This window comes from Zalophus californianus, chromosome 4 (assembly GCF_009762305.2).
Source record: "Zalophus californianus isolate mZalCal1 chromosome 4, mZalCal1.pri.v2, whole genome shotgun sequence".
Classification (NCBI taxonomy): Eukaryota; Metazoa; Chordata; class Mammalia; order Carnivora; family Otariidae; genus Zalophus; species Zalophus californianus.
The window spans coordinates 109,091,639-109,106,878 of NC_045598.1; the positions used below are offsets into that span (position 1 = coordinate 109,091,639).

The 15,240-nt window shown below is 44.0% G+C and overlaps 2 protein-coding genes across 11 annotated transcripts in view; one reads left to right on the top strand and one right to left on the bottom strand.

The window, feature by feature from the left end:
* The window catches only part of SPIDR (scaffold protein involved in DNA repair), a 563,099-nt gene extending 558,646 nt beyond the window's left edge, over positions 1 to 4,453 (top strand). For 9 of the 10 annotated variants that reach the window (XM_027596436.2, XM_027596446.2, XM_027596452.2 and 6 more), the window contains one exon: positions 2,700 to 4,453. In XM_027596436.2, coding sequence (XP_027452237.1) covers positions 2,700 to 2,855 — 156 coding nt within the window. In that variant the 3' untranslated portion in view covers positions 2,856 to 4,453. The remainder of the gene's footprint in view (positions 1 to 2,699) is intronic. The other variant, XM_027596428.2, reaches the window with a different exon arrangement.
* A 114-nt stretch (positions 4,454 to 4,567) lies between these two features.
* Positions 4,568 to 5,591, bottom strand: CEBPD (CCAAT enhancer binding protein delta). Its single transcript, XM_027596505.2, has one exon. It carries the CDS (start codon positions 5,523 to 5,525, stop codon positions 4,704 to 4,706), a length of 822 nt encoding a protein of 273 aa, XP_027452306.1. The 5' UTR covers positions 5,526 to 5,591; the 3' UTR covers positions 4,568 to 4,703.
* Positions 5,592 to 15,240: the final 9,649 nt, after the last annotated feature.

A 15,240-nucleotide genomic window follows, 5' to 3' on the forward strand; every position in this document is an offset into this window, starting at 1 on the left:
GTGCTCTGTTATCAGAGCTGACGCCAGTCAAATTAGGGTAAATTGCAACCTGGAGGGACAGAAGCTCATTCCCCCTCCTCCAGCTTTACTCACAGTGAATAATCAGGGCTTTACATCTGACCTGCAAGAAGCTGATAGCGGATGGGTACAAGAAGGACCTCGGTGTAGACACGAGGATGAGTTTTCCAGTCTGGATTTTGTCAGTTTTCTGGGTGAGAATGCACATTGGCCAAAATCCAAAGAATCAAATTAGGCTTTCCACGAGAACTCTATTCCCTGGAACAGATGTAATGTTTCTGGTTAGGACACATGAGTGTTAAGTTTTATGCCATAACTTTAATGTGTTCAAGCTACAGATGTGAAAACAATGGAGTTCGCCACTGTTGTACATGTCAGTTCTCAAAGGTCACATTACAGTAATATGAAATTTGGAGTTTGTTTCCTTACTTTCAGAAAAAGAAAAGTTAAAGGAAAATATAGTATGCCTTTTAAAAATAGAGACACGTTTTACACATTTATATGAACAGTGTGTTTGCATTTGCTGGTGTGATTTTTTTTTTACCTCTCCATGTTAATTCCCCCCAAATATATTTATCATTTGATCTCTGTTTATAAATGATATAGTTATTATTGACTATGGTATAGTTATTATAAACTTTAGCTGTGAAACCTGACATTGTAAAAAGAAATGATCTGTTACTGACTTTTTTCCAAGTTAGAATTCTGTACTTTTACCCCAAGTGAGTGTAGGAGTGCCTGGTCCTTCTACTTCCCCACACACAAATGTGCAAGGCTAGCTAAAGTGGGAAGAGACAGCAAAGGAGTATCCAGCTGGCCTACCTCAGTCCTCCCAGACCTGGACGACAACGCCTCACTCTGCACGGCCCTGTGCGTGCCTTCCGCACCAGCATCCCCGTGGCTGTCTGGTCCTCTGCCATCTTTTCAGGGTCAGGCCCCTCATGGGTTCATAGCAAGCCCTTGATTAATGATCAAGGCAGTGAGCCATGAACCTGACATCTGTCACAGATGAGCTAAGCGGAGGAAGGTCTCAGCCATGGTTGTCCAGTCAGAGACTTATCCAGTTCCATCTCTTCACCTGTCTTGATTATGACTTCTACTCCCCTATCCCTCCATTAAACCACTCTGTTGACCTTACTCTAATTTTTTTTACTGAAGAAGCCTGAACTCTACAAATCATATTGAATATGCTTGGTGTTTCACACCATGCCTGACTTGAAAGACAGGAAAGCAGAATGATCACAGTGGTTTGGCATTAGAGCAGTGCTCACATCCCAGATTGATCCTGATATGTATTGCTTCAGAACAAACCATCTCAAAGCTTAGTGGCCTCCACACTTACTCTGCACACAGATCTGCAATTTGGATAGGGCTCTGCCGGGACAACTCATCTCTGCCCCGCAGGACATCAGCTGGTACCCCAAAGGCTGGGCTAGAGTCACAAAACGCCCTTCAGTCCCTGGCTGGCTCTTGTACTCCTGTTGCTTGGGACCTTCCCGGGCTCAGGCCAGATGCCACACAGTCTGGATTCCCTCATGGCATGTGTCTGGATCCCAAGAGAGGCAGGCAGAGGCTGGGCACCTTCCTGACCAAGCTCGGGACGCCACTCAATGTCCCTTCCACCACACTCTTCCTAAGAAGCAGTCAACTGAGCCCAGCCCAGGAGCCAGGGTGACAGCAGTGAGGTGCCCACCTTTGATGGGAGGGCACCAAGGAGCCACAGACATGTGCCGACTTTGGCTGCGTTGTCGGAGCCCTCCGGCCTCAATCTCCTTTGCCAAGACACATCAATGATGGAATGGGTGAGCTAAAACATACTGAACTGAGCTACTGTAGAGATGTGTTAAGCCTCTTGCCCAGAAGAGTGAGGTACCCCAGACAGTACTCTGCAAGTGGCAGCAAAGGAGTCTCTGAAAAACGCATTACCCTCTAGGGCTTCGGTGTCTGGTAAAGCCACAGATCTGACTTATCCCCATGCTTTTGAGCTGCTCTTTATTTTCAGCCCCACCCCAGGAAGAAAATGTTCTGAGGTTTGAGACCACTGAGGCCCTGCCATACCTTCCTAGCCTAGTCATCTGGTACCCCTGCTGCCCAGCGCCCTGAGTTCTCATCTAGAGATGAAACCTGCCCAAGATTAATCACCATAAGACACTCATCAAACAATGTGAAGAAAAAGCTTTTTACAACGTAGACATTTTTGGCTCAGTGTTACTCTAGAAGAAATGGGATCCTAACTGAGGAGGGAGGTTTGGGGCAAAGTACCAGGAAATCCTTTGACCAGAAGTGTTGCTAGATTGGGGAAGTGTCCCAAAGGAAGTGGGAGACAGCTGCAAGCATGATGCACGCCCAGCCCCCAGCCTTCCTGCTAGAGAACAGGGCATATCCCTTAGTATGTCCGTCCCCAGTTCCTCTCATAGGCCAGCCAGCTGGGACACGCTTGTCGTTGCATCCACTAACAGCAGAAAAAAGGAGTTCCTTCATTTGCCATAGTAAATAGAGCTTTTATCAAGCCTTTAATTTTTTTCCTCCTTACCCATGTTGTTCTTACCATTTGAAAAGTGGAAGGTCACAGACTGAGGAAAGGACCTTATGCTCTGCTCTTTGGTGTTCTGTGTTTTTGGGAACAGAACGTCCAGGGCTAGCTCTATTTGCTTTAACCAGAATGCCTTCTATCACTGCAGAGTTATGAAGTGAAGAGTGTCCTCGGAAAGGAGGTGGGGTTGTTGAATTGTTTTGTCCAGTCCATAACCACCCACCCAGCTAGCTGCGTTGGATTGGAGGAAATTGAGCTCCTGAGTGCAGGAAGAGCCTCTTCCGAACACTGCCGGTTGCCGTAGGATTTGTGAACTTTGTGATGCAGTTGCAATGGTGGTGGAGGTGGTGGCGGCTTGGGGTAGTTATTTGTTAACTATGGGCAGAGCAAATGTATGATCTTGAAATGGAACTTAAGATTTTTCTGGGTCAAATGTTAGTAAGATGATTTTGTGAACTAAACATCAAAATACTTTTTCCTTGTTTTTGCAAATTTAGGAATATGTTATTAAAACTTAATAAGCCTGAGGTATTCATTTTGTATTTCATCTTAGTCAATAATATTAAAACAGCAAGAAAAAAATTTCGTTCACTTGTAATTTTTTAAGTGTTTAAATTTTACCATGATCCAACGTTTTTCTTGTAGTTATTTAACACTGTCCCAAAGAATACCCTGCAAAGCTGAAACATTTGTCCTAAATTGTAGTATTACTGTTCTACACAGTACATGTCCAACTTAGGCATTTTGCAGTTTAATATTTTTTGGAAAATGTTCTGGTAAACTGTGTCAGAGGTAAAACTGTTACCCATAAAGTATAGATAAGTTACCTGGTGTGATTATCACCATACTGCACAGAGGTATAGATAGCTCACTCTAGATAGGCCTGTTTAATCTTGTGGGTACTGTGCACAGAGAGCCAAGGTAACAGATTCAAGAAGAGTGATTGGTTATTGTTTGCTTTGTTGGCAGAGATTTAAATTAACATTAAATGATGAATAAATTATCTTTAGACAAAGATTGTTTCCTCCCTTGTAATAATATAATCATGACAGGCCATGGTTATTGATTACCTAATACAGACCTAGCAGCCCAGAGCAAGAAAAGGTGCCTAGTACCCACTTTAACTGGGAGAAAGGCAAACGGCTTTATTTGTCCTGATTAAGTTTTGAAACACTACAATGCCTGGCAAGATAGCCGGTTTTGAGTAGCTTTTTGACTGTCCTTTGCATCTACTACAACAGGACTATTTTGTACTTAATACCCACTTTGAGAAATGTATTCAAAGCAGTACATAAGACTGAGGAAAGTGAAAGCAAAGTCCCATGAAAGTCAAAGATTAGTCAGACATGCTTTTCGGATAACCAGAGCCCTCCACTACCCCCTCACCCCTCGAGCAGCCAACTAAAATTAGGGCGCCCTTCAGCTCTTCATAGAGCCCCTAAATCAGCTCAGGGACAGTCGGCCAGCCAGCCCCCTCCCCAACTCGGGCTACTTTGGGAGCACCTTCCACCAGAAAGCTGCTAGCTTAACATGAGCTTAGTCGTGCTTCGCCGATCTTAGGCAGATATGTAACATTTGTAGGTAGACTGTGGCTGGTTTCAAAAGCAAAGCAGACCCCCTCTTCTAGGGACCTTGGTTCCCCCTCATGTACACACACCTGGGTCCCGCGGCCTCCCCGGTGCCTTGCTGCATGCCCTTCCCCAGCGAGGTCCTGGGGGCTACCAGCGTTCAGGAGTCACTGTGAATACCGGAATCGGGTGGTTTTAAATGCTTCTTTATTCTTACAAATACTGTAAAAATTAATATAAAAAAGTGAGCATGCTCAGTCTTTTCCCCTTATCTACAATACAAAGGATTTGTCTGAAAAGTCTTTTTTCTTACAAATGTACCTTAGCTGCATCAATAGGAATAAGATGTAGAAAAGCTACCATTATAAAAATAATTTAAGGAAAAATAAACACGTATAGCTTCTCTCGAAGTTCAGTGGTGGTTAAGTCCAGGCTGTAGGTTCCTTCGTTCGCGCGTCCCAAAGAAACTGCAGCCGGCGCCGAGCGGCTCTCGCGGCGTCCGGGCGGGGCGCACTCCGCTCCCTGGCCGGTCGGGTCTGAGGTATCGGTCGTTGGTTGAGTCTCTCCCGCCCCCGGGGCGCGCGTTACCGGCAGTCGGCGGCCCCAGCGGCCGGCAGGAAGGGCGAGCTGGGCAGCTGCTTGAAGAACTGCCGGAGGCCGGCCAGGTCCCGCGTTAGCTGCTCCACGCGCTGGTGCAGCTTCTCGTTTTCGGCCGACAGCTCCACCAGTTTCTGCTGCATCTCCTGGTTGCGCCGCTTGGCCTTGTCGCGGCTCTTGCGCACCGCGATGTTGTTGCGCTCGCGCCGCTGCCGGTACTCCGGACTGCCGCGGTCCGGGCCCCTCTTCCCCGCACTCTTCTCCCGGGCCGGGCCAGGAGCAGGGCTCGGCCCGGGGCTGGAGCGCGGCGGCTCGGGCGACGTGGGTGGTGTGGGTTGTGCGGCCGCCGCCAGGCTCACCACGGTCTGCGCGCACGCGGCCACCTGCGCCGGCAGCAGCGAGCCGGGCGCGTCGCCGTCTCCCCAGTCGGGCTCGCGCTTGAGCGGACGCGGGGCAGCTGTGCCCGGGCCGTGGGCACGCGCGAGGGCGCCGGGCAGCAGCTCCAGGGCGCTGGCAGAGGCGCCGGCCGCGCCCGCCTTGTGGTTGCTGTTGAAGAGGTCGGCGAAGAGCTCGTCGTGGCACAGCTCCAGGGTGGGCACGGCGGCCATGGAGTCGATGTAGGCGCTAAAGTCGATGGCGCTCTCGTCGTCGTACATGGCAGGGGCAGCGGCGCCTGGCTCGGACAGGCTTCCCGGCTCGCTCCCGCGGCCCGGCTTGCCCGCCCGACCTGGCTCGTAAAAGGGTGCGGACTCCGCGGGCCAGGGCGCGCCGCGCGCCGGGCCGTCCAGGCTAAAGAGCGCGGCGCTCATGGCAGCGTCGGGCCGGGCTCCTTGTCCGAGCGCGGCTGTCACCTCGCTGGGCTGGGCCCCGCCGCCTTTTCTAGCCCGAGCTGACGCGCACGCTCCGCCCCGGCTCCAGAACCGCGGGGGCGCCCTGGGGCCGCGGGGAGGGGGGCCGCGGGCGGCAGCGTCCAGGGAGCCCCCGCCCCGCCCCAAGCACTCCGCCCGGCCCCGGAGCCGCCCTCAAACCTCCCCCCGCCGCCGCTGCCGTACTCTCCGCTGTTCCCGCGCCCCCACCCCCGGCCGCGCGGGAGGGGAAGGGGCGCTGCTTCCTCCCCGCCCCTGGCCCGGCCCGGCCCTTGCGCCTCTGCTGGGAATGACCCTCCCTCTGCCCGCACTCCGGCTCCTTCTCTCCTTCCTGTTGTTTGGGTTTGGAGGCTCTTCGCTCTCGCAGCCGGCAGTGAAATCAAAACCTGGACTTGGCCGCGGCGCGCGTGTCCCGGGCCGGTTCCCATCGTCAAGAGGAGCCCAAACGGGGAGGGCGGCTCTGGCGCGGAGGAGAGCTTGGTGACGTTCTCCAGCCACGGCTCCCGTCCCGGGGACCCTGGTCCGTGGCTGGGGCGGCGGGGAGGGCGCGGGGGGATGGGGCTGCTTCGCACGTTTCCAGGAATTCGGGGCGCGATTTGGCCCGTCTCATCTGGGTCGAAGGCCCTGGGGGTCAGAGCTCAGCGTCGCGGCTGGAAGTTCCAGGCCGCAGGGACTGGGAAGCGCAGCAAATGGGAGAGGAGTCACGACACAGGTCTGAGCCGCCGGCCGCCCTAAAAGCACCAGGCTCCAGCGCGCGCAGGCCTGACCAGGCCCGACGGCCGGCTGGAACCCGGCAGAGCAACGCTGACCCGAGGCCCCCCGCGCTCCCCGCGCGCTGACGTCCCTTCTAGCCCTTCTAAAGCAGTGCCATCTCGCGGCGGTGTCCTGCTCCAGTTCTATTTTTAAGTTTCGAGCTCTTTTTCTCCGCTCAGTATTCCGGAGAAGTTCTTTTGAATCTAAAGCAGTTGGGTCTTTAGGAGAAAGAGAAGATTTGTACTTGCAGCTCCGGTAGAGTATTAAATTGCTAGCTCTTCATACTGTAAAATGCATGAAAACACAGTATGGATTGATTTTGTTCATTACGTTTCCTGAAATTTGGAGCAAGCATTTCTGGTCAACTCCATTTATTAAATCACTGTCCCTATTCAAACATGGCCTCCATCTCACATCTATGCTTGGCTTAGGCTTCTCACTCACCAGACTTTATGTGCAAACACCTAATGCTCCACAAATTGCACCGGAGTTTCTGCAGTCAATTCCAGAGGTAATTTCTAATGATGTACTATGGATATTTAATAGGTTTCCTACAAGGACAAACCCGTTGCTTTAGAATTGCTTGGAGAGGGCACAGGGTGTTGATGTTACACTACTAATTTACTATGAAGGGCAAAGCCAAGTGACACATGTAGTGTGGGCTCATGCATACCCAGACTAATTTCTTAGTTCTTATTTATTTAGGAGCCCATAGAAACACTACTGAAGCCCCCTCCAATCAATTAGAGGATGTAAAATAAATAATAGGAACTATATTCTCATAAAACTTCAGTGAGATTAGTAGATTCAGATATCAGATTAGGATTGAGCTTGAAAGAGATGCTAGGCCAACATTTTTAAAATGTATTATGCACTAATAATCACTTTTAGATTTCAATATTTTCTTCCTTTTTCCAGAAGGATTTAAAGGAGAGGTCATAGACCAGCAAAGTATAAATCTGTTGTGACATTTTAGGGCAAATTACTTTTTTAAAAATAATAAACAGTTTAGTTTTTTTGATGGTAGTTCATAGTCCGTTCTTGAAATCTCCACTTTCTGCCCTTTCTTAGCTCTACTATAAATTTGTTCAAGATAAATACTGAGTTGTTCATCATTTCTCATTGTTAGGGATTTGTTTCAAGTAATTACTTGAGCCTTCTTGAGTCTTTGGTATTCTGAGCAGAACTGCTGAAAGGAAGGCATCAAGTAAGAAAGCATTCCTGTAAAACATTGGAGCCTTTGGATTCCCCATGTTTATGAGGACACATCTATGTTGAGCACAGTTGAGATGTTAGATGAAGTCCACTCCCTATGGACTTTCTGAACACATCAGTCTTTTAGAAATCCAGGAGGCTGAAAATGCTTAAAATTTTTAGTATGCTCTAGTACACGGGTTTCCTCCTCCGTGTTCATAACACAGTGACCATAACTCAGTTCTAATGAGGGATCATTTTGCCACACTTCTATATATGGCACAAGATGTGAAACAAGAACAGGTCTCCTCCCAATTAAAGTCTAGTACAAATGTTTTGTGAACAGTGCTATCTAAAATGTAAAAATGAAGTTTGAAGAGGAAAGAGACTTGGCTGACTTTAGCACCCTATTCAGATTATTATTCTCAACTATCACATTATATATTTTGTTAACCTACCTTAGGGCTAATTTTAACTACATGGTATATTTTTTTGTGTTTTATGTTAGACAATAGTGAGGTTACAAATATATACTTTCTTGGATAAACCTTATTCCAAATATATTAGTTTTGAAAAGGCAAGGCAAGGGCCAACATAGTAACAACACAAGGTCCATGTGCGTTGGGGTCACATCCCTGGTGCTGTTAAATCCTATATATTTTATTAAAAGCCTACTGTGATAGGTAAACATTTCTGCATTCACTTCAGCCTCTGTAATTTGTGAGACTGAGCCCCTAGATTAAACAGTAGCCAGAGCTGAGAACAGGTATTTGATTATGTGGGTCAGTTGTCCAACCTGCCATATATTTGCTCACATTCCCAATAATGAAAACACAAAGGAGAAGTGGTTTGCCTTCCCAACTTGTCAAGTGGACTTACCCCCAGTCAGCCTACACTTGTCAGTCTTGTCTCCCTCCTCCCTACCACAGCCCAGCTCCTCAGCCACCCCCTCGATGGTACTTCTGTCACACTTGCTCACCCACAGAGCCACAGATCTCACAATCTGTCCTCCACATGCAAGCCTTTCCTCACATGGCCTCCAAGAGATCTTTGAAGAGGAAGATGTCATCACATTACTCTGTTCCTCAGAATCTTCTGTAAAGTCCTTGGCCAAGACAATAGTGTTTCACTTTCCAAGCATGAGCCCTCCACTGCCCACTTCTTTAAATCCATTTCCTACCACAAGCAACTGACACGTGACTCAACTCTGAATATCTGAGAGACCTGCCTGGTCTCCTGCGTGTGATGCTGATGGTTCTGCTGACAGGGTTCTTCCACTACTGCTTGGCTGGCCGGATCCTTCCATCAACTCTCTAGCCCTCCCAAAATGGTGTTTTTCTGTTGCTTTCTGTGTCCCACGTTAGCCAAATTAATCATTTCCTCATCTGGTCTCTAAGAAAAATACAACCCACATACTGCCAATTATTAGATGTATATTTCTTCATATTTTGTTGAAATTGGGATTCATGTGACCGTCACCATTGGCCAATGTGTCAGTTATGATGTTTGTCATTGATTGTATATGGGTGTCACAGGCTGGGCGTGAAGTCCTGGGGATGACAGTAGAGAGTGCTCTTTTAAGAAGTTCTAGATCATAAACTCTCCAGGGGGAGCAGACAGCAGTGTTGTGTAGAAAGCCCAAACATCAAAGACTGAATTGAAAAGTGGTTCAGAGCAGGCAGGCAGTGAATGTGAAGTGTAGAAATATCTTAAGCAATATACCTGGCTTACATTTTCCTGTTTACATATGCATTGGAGTGATATATTATTAAAATCAGTATCTAAAGGAGACTGAGTTCTTTATATGAATACAAATTAGTAATTTTAAGAAAATGAGAGGAGCAAAGTCTCTAAAAATAGTGGCACAAGAACAACTGGCAAAACTGTCAGAATCAACCTTCACAGAATCAACCTTCACAGAAGTGTAAAATCTGGCCAAAAACTTACAACAACCTGAGAAAAGCATAATAAAGAAAGAAGCTCCTCTGCTGCAATAAGAGAGTGTTGTGGCATTTTAAATTTCCTGCTTACTGTCTCCCATTCTCTAGATTGCTGGCGGTCATGAAGACAGCACTATGAATTCCTGGTGCAGGTTGCTAGCGCCAGAGGGAGCAATGCAGACTCTATTCACAAGGAACTGAGGATGTGTGTTTGGATCTGTCCAGTGACTCCCCGAGGGAGTGGAGCAAGGAGGGGCATTTGGGCATTTGCCAAAAGCACATAAGAGCAAAACTGAGGGCAAGCAATAGAAAGACCAAAAACGTGGGGAAGGAAGACTTTGGAAAAGGAGAGAAACTGGGGGAAAGGGCTTTTAAAAGCTCCTGCATATGCCAGGAAATCAAGAATTCCACGTGCATGCTCAGGATGGGTTGCATATTCAGAAAGGGCCATACAATACCCCAGTCTTTCACTTCTGGCTGTACTTCATGCTCCACTCATTCACGGATTGAAAGCTAAAGCGGAATTAATAAAAGCCTAGCTAAGCATCCAATCTGCAAACAACCAATCTGCAAAAAGTAAAAGTGTACTTTTTTTGGCAGGGGTATATATATTTTACTTTTGGCTTCAGGCATTTAAGGTAACTATTAAAACAAAGGCTATATTTGTGAATCAATCAACATGATACATCACATCAATAAGAGAAGGATAAACACCATATGATCATTTCAATAGATACAGAAAAAACATCCAACAAAGTACAACATCCATTCATGATAAAAACTCTCAACAAAATAGGTTTAGAGAGAACATACCTCAACATAATAAAGGTATAGTAAAACCTGCAGTGAACATCATACTCAATGGGGAGAAACTGAAAATTTTTCCCCTAAGGTCAGGAATAAGACAAAGATGTCCACTCTCGCCATTTTTTTCTTTCTTTTTTTTTATTTTATTTAAATTCAAGTTAGTTAAAATATAGTGTATTATTAGTTTTAGGGGTAGAATTTAGTGATTCATCAGTTGCATATAACACCCAGTGCTCATTCCATCAAGTGCCCTCCTTAATGCCCATCACCCAGTTACCCTATTCCCCCACCCACGTCCCCTCCAGCCACTCCATTTGTTCCCTATAGTTAAGAGTCTCTTACGGTTTACTTCCCTGTTTTCATCTTATTTTATTTTTCCTTTCCTTCTCCTATGTTCATCAGTTTTATTTCTTAAATTCCATATATGAATGAAGTCTTATGGTATTTGTCTTTCTTTGACTGACTTATTTCACTTAGCATATTACACTCTAGTTCCAACCACATCATTGCAAGTGGCAAGATTTCATTTTTTCTGATGGCTGAGTACTATTCCATTATATATACCATATATATACCACATCTTCTTTACCCACTCATCTGTCGATGGACATCTGGGCTCTTTCCATAGTTTGGCTACTGTGGACATTGCTGCTATAAACAGTGGAGTGCATGAGCCCTTCGAATCACTGTGTTTGTATTCTTTGGATGAATACCTAGTAGTGCAATTGGTGGGTCACAGGGTAGCTCTATTTTTAACTTTTTGAGGAACCTCCATACTGTTTTCACTCTCACCACTTTTATTCAACATAATATTGGAAGCCCTAGCCTCAGCAATCAGACAACCAAAAGAAATAAAAGACCTCCAAACTTGCACTGTTTACAGATGACATGATACTATATAGAAAACCTGAAAGAGTCCACCAAAAAAGTGCTAGAACTGAGAAACTAATTCAGTAAAGTTGCAAGATACAAAATCAATGTACAGAAATCTTGCATTTCTATACACTAATAATGAAACAGCAGAAAAAGAAATTAAGTGCATTTGCAATTGCACTGAAAAGAATAAGTTACCTAGGAATAAACCTAACCAAAGAAATGAAAGACCTGTAGTCTGAAAACTATAAAACACTGATGAAAGAAATTGAAGATGACACCAAGAAAGGAAAAGACATTCCATGCTCATGTATTAGAAGAACAAATATTGTTAAAATGGCTATACTACCCAAAGAAACCTACAGATTTCATGCAATCCCTACCAAAATACCACCAGCATTTTTCACAGAACTGTAACAAACAATTCTAAAATCTGTATGGAACCACAAAAGATCCCAAATAACCAATGCAATCTTTAAAGAGAAAAACAAAACTGGAGATATCACAATTCCAGACTTCAAGTTATACTACAAACTTATAGTAATCAAAACAGTATGGTACTGGCAGAAAAATAGACACATAGATCAATGGAACAGAATAGAATACCCAGAAATAAACGAACAATTATATGGTCAATTAGTCTTTGACAAAGCAGAAAAGAATATCTAATGGGAAAAAAATGTCTTCAAAAAATGATGTTGGGAAAACTGGGCAGCTACATGCTTAAGAATGAAACTGGACCACTTTCTAACAACCCAAAATAAATTCAAAATAGATCACAGACTTTAATGTGAGACCTGAAACCATAAAAATCCTAGAAGAGAACACAGGCAATAATTTCTCTAACATTGGTGTAGCAACATTTTTCTAGATATGTCTCCTGAGGTAAGGGAAATAAAAGAAAAAATAAACTGTTGGACTACACCAAATAAAAAGCTTTTGCAGAGCAAAGGAAACAATCAAAAAAACTAAAAAACAACCTACAGAATGGGAGAAGATATTTGCAAATGACATATCTGATAAAGGGTTAGTATCTAAAATATATAAAGAACTTATACAACTCAACACCCAAAAAACAAACAGTCCACTTAAAAAAAATGGGCAGAAGACATGAACAGACATGTCTGCAAAGACAACATACAAATGGCCAACAGACACATGAAAAGATGCTCAACGTCACAAATCATCAGGGAAATGCCAATCAAAATTACAGTGAGATATCACCTCATACCTGTCAGAATGGCTAAAATCCAAAACCCAAGAAACAACAAGTATTGGTGAGGATGTGGAGAAGAGCACTCATGCTCTATTTGTAGAAATGCAAACTGGTGCAGCCACCATGGAGAACAGTACGGAGGTCCCTCAAAAAGTTGAAAACAGAATACCCTATGATCCAGTAATTGCACTACTGGGTATTTACCCCAAAAAACACAAAAACACTAATTTGAATGGATACATAACACCCTTATGTTTGTAGCAGCATTATTTACAATATCCAAATTATGGAAGTAGCCCAAATGTCCATTAATAGATGAATGGATAAAAAAGATGTGGACAGGGGCGCCTGGGTGGCTCAGTTGGTTAAGCAACTGCCTTCGGCTCAGGTCATGATCCTGGAGTCCCGGGATCGAGTCCCACATCGGGCTCCCTGCTCGGCAAGGGTCCTGCTTCTCCCTCTAACCCTCCCCGCTCTCATGTACTCTCTCTCTCTCTCATTCTCACTCTCTCAAAATAAATAAATCTTTAAAAAAAAAAGATGTGGACACACACACACACTGGAATATTATTCAGCCATTAAAAGGAATGAAATCTTACCATTTGCAAGGACATGGATAGAGCTAGAGAGTATAATGCTAAGTGAACTCAGTCAGAGAAAGACAAATACCATATGATCTCACTCATATGGGGAATTTAAGATGAAAACAAACAAGCAAAGTAAAAAAAAAAGAGAGAGAGAGACAAACCAAGAAACAGACTCTTAACTATAGAAGTCTGTTTCTTGGTTTGTCTCTCTCGGGAGGTGGGTGGGGGGAGGGGTGCAATAGGTGATAGAGATTAAAGAGTGCACTCGTTGTGCTGAGTGCTGAGTGATGTATGGAATTGTTGAACCATTATATTGTATACCTGAAACTAATATAACATCGTATGTTAACTATACTGGAATTAAAGTAAAAAACTTAATTTAAAAAAGAGCTACTGAGGGACCTGGGTGGCTCAGTTGATTAAGCATCCAACTCCTATTTCAGCTCAGATTATGATCTCAGGGTAGTGAGATTGAGCCCTGCGTTGGGCTCCATGCTTAGAAGTAGGCTTGGGATTCTCTCCCTCTGCCCCTCCCCCACTATGCGTGTTCCCTCTCTAAAGTAAATAAATCTTTAAAATAAATAAATAAATATTAAAATTAAAAAGGGCTACTGAGGGACACCTTGGTGGCTCAGTTGGTGGAACATGCAACTCTTGATCTAGGGGGTCATGAGTTCAGCCCCACATTTGGTGTAGATCCTACTTAAATTTAAAAAAAGGGGGCTACTGAATGGAAGAATATGCACATAATATATCCAATAAGTGGTTAATATCCAAAATATATAAACTCACACAAATCAACACCAAAGAAACAGTCTGGTTAAAAGATTGGCAGAAGACCTGAACAGACACTTTTCCAAAGAAAACATACAGATGGCCAACATACACATAAAAGATGCTCAACATGACTCATCATCAGAGAAATGCAAATCAAAACTACAGTGAGATATCACCTCACATCTGGCAGAATGGCTAGAATCAAAAAGACAAGAAATAAAAGTATTGGCAAGGATGTGAAGAAAAGGGACCACTTGTACTGATGGTGGGAATGTAAAATTTGTGCAGCTACTATGATAAACAGTATGGAGGTTCTTCAAAAAATTAAAAATAGAACTGCAGTATGATCCAGAAATCCCACTTCTGGATACTTATCCAAAGAAAAGAAAAACACTAATTTGGAAAGATTCATGAACCCCTATGTTCACTGCAGCATTATATACAATAGCCAAGATATGGAAGCAATTTAAGTGTCCATCGACAGATGAATGGATAAAGAAAATGTATGATATATATATATATATATATACACACACACACACACACACAATGGAATATTACTCAGTCATAAGGAGAATGAAATCTTGCCATTTGTGAATATATGGATGGACCTTGAGTTCATTATGCTAAGTGAAATAAGTGAGACAGAGAAAGACAAATACCATATGATTTCACTTATATGTGGAATCTTAAAAACAAATGTACAAACAAAACAAAACAGAAACAGACTCATAAATGCAGAGAACAAAATGATGGTTGGCAAATGGGGAGATGGGGGAAATAGGTGATGTTAAATAGATCTATGGTGATCATTTCATAAGGTATATAAATACCAAATCACTGTTGTACACCTGAAACTAATATAATATTGTATGTCAACTATATTTCAATCATAATCACAATAAATCAACTGTATTAGAAATGCTCAAAGAGCTCAGGGAAAACATGGGCAAAGAACTAAAGTAAACCAGGAATGATGTACCACCAAATAGACTATCAAGAGATTCAGGAAATTATCAAAACGAACCAAACTCTGAAGCTGCAATTAAGTGAAAATTTCACTAGAGGGTTACAACAATAGAAGTGAACAAACAGAAGAAAAGACTCAGCAAACTTGAATATAAGACAATTGAAATTATCCATTCAGGGAAGCATAAAAATAAAAGAATGAAGAAAAGTAAATAGAACCTAAGGGATGTTGGGTCAAGAACACCAGCACATGCACAATGGGAGTCCCAGAAGAAGAGTGAGAGAAAGGGGCAGAACGATTATATGAAGAAATAAAGTCCAACAACTCATATTTTATGAAAGACATGAACCTACACAACAAAGAATCCAAACAAATGCCAAGTAGAATAAACTCAAAAAAGATTCATATCTAGAAAGATCATAATCAAATTGTGGAAAGCCAAACACAAAGAGAATCTTGAAAGCAGCAAGAGTAAAGTGACTCATGACAAGCAAGAAATTCTCAATAAAATTCATAGTCAATTTCACCTCAGAAACTGTGG

Coding starts and splice junctions, on each gene's coding strand:
- CEBPD (XM_027596505.2), bottom strand. CDS start 5,525: ATGAGCGCCGCGCTCTTTAGCCTGGACGGCCCGGCGCGCGGCGCGCCC.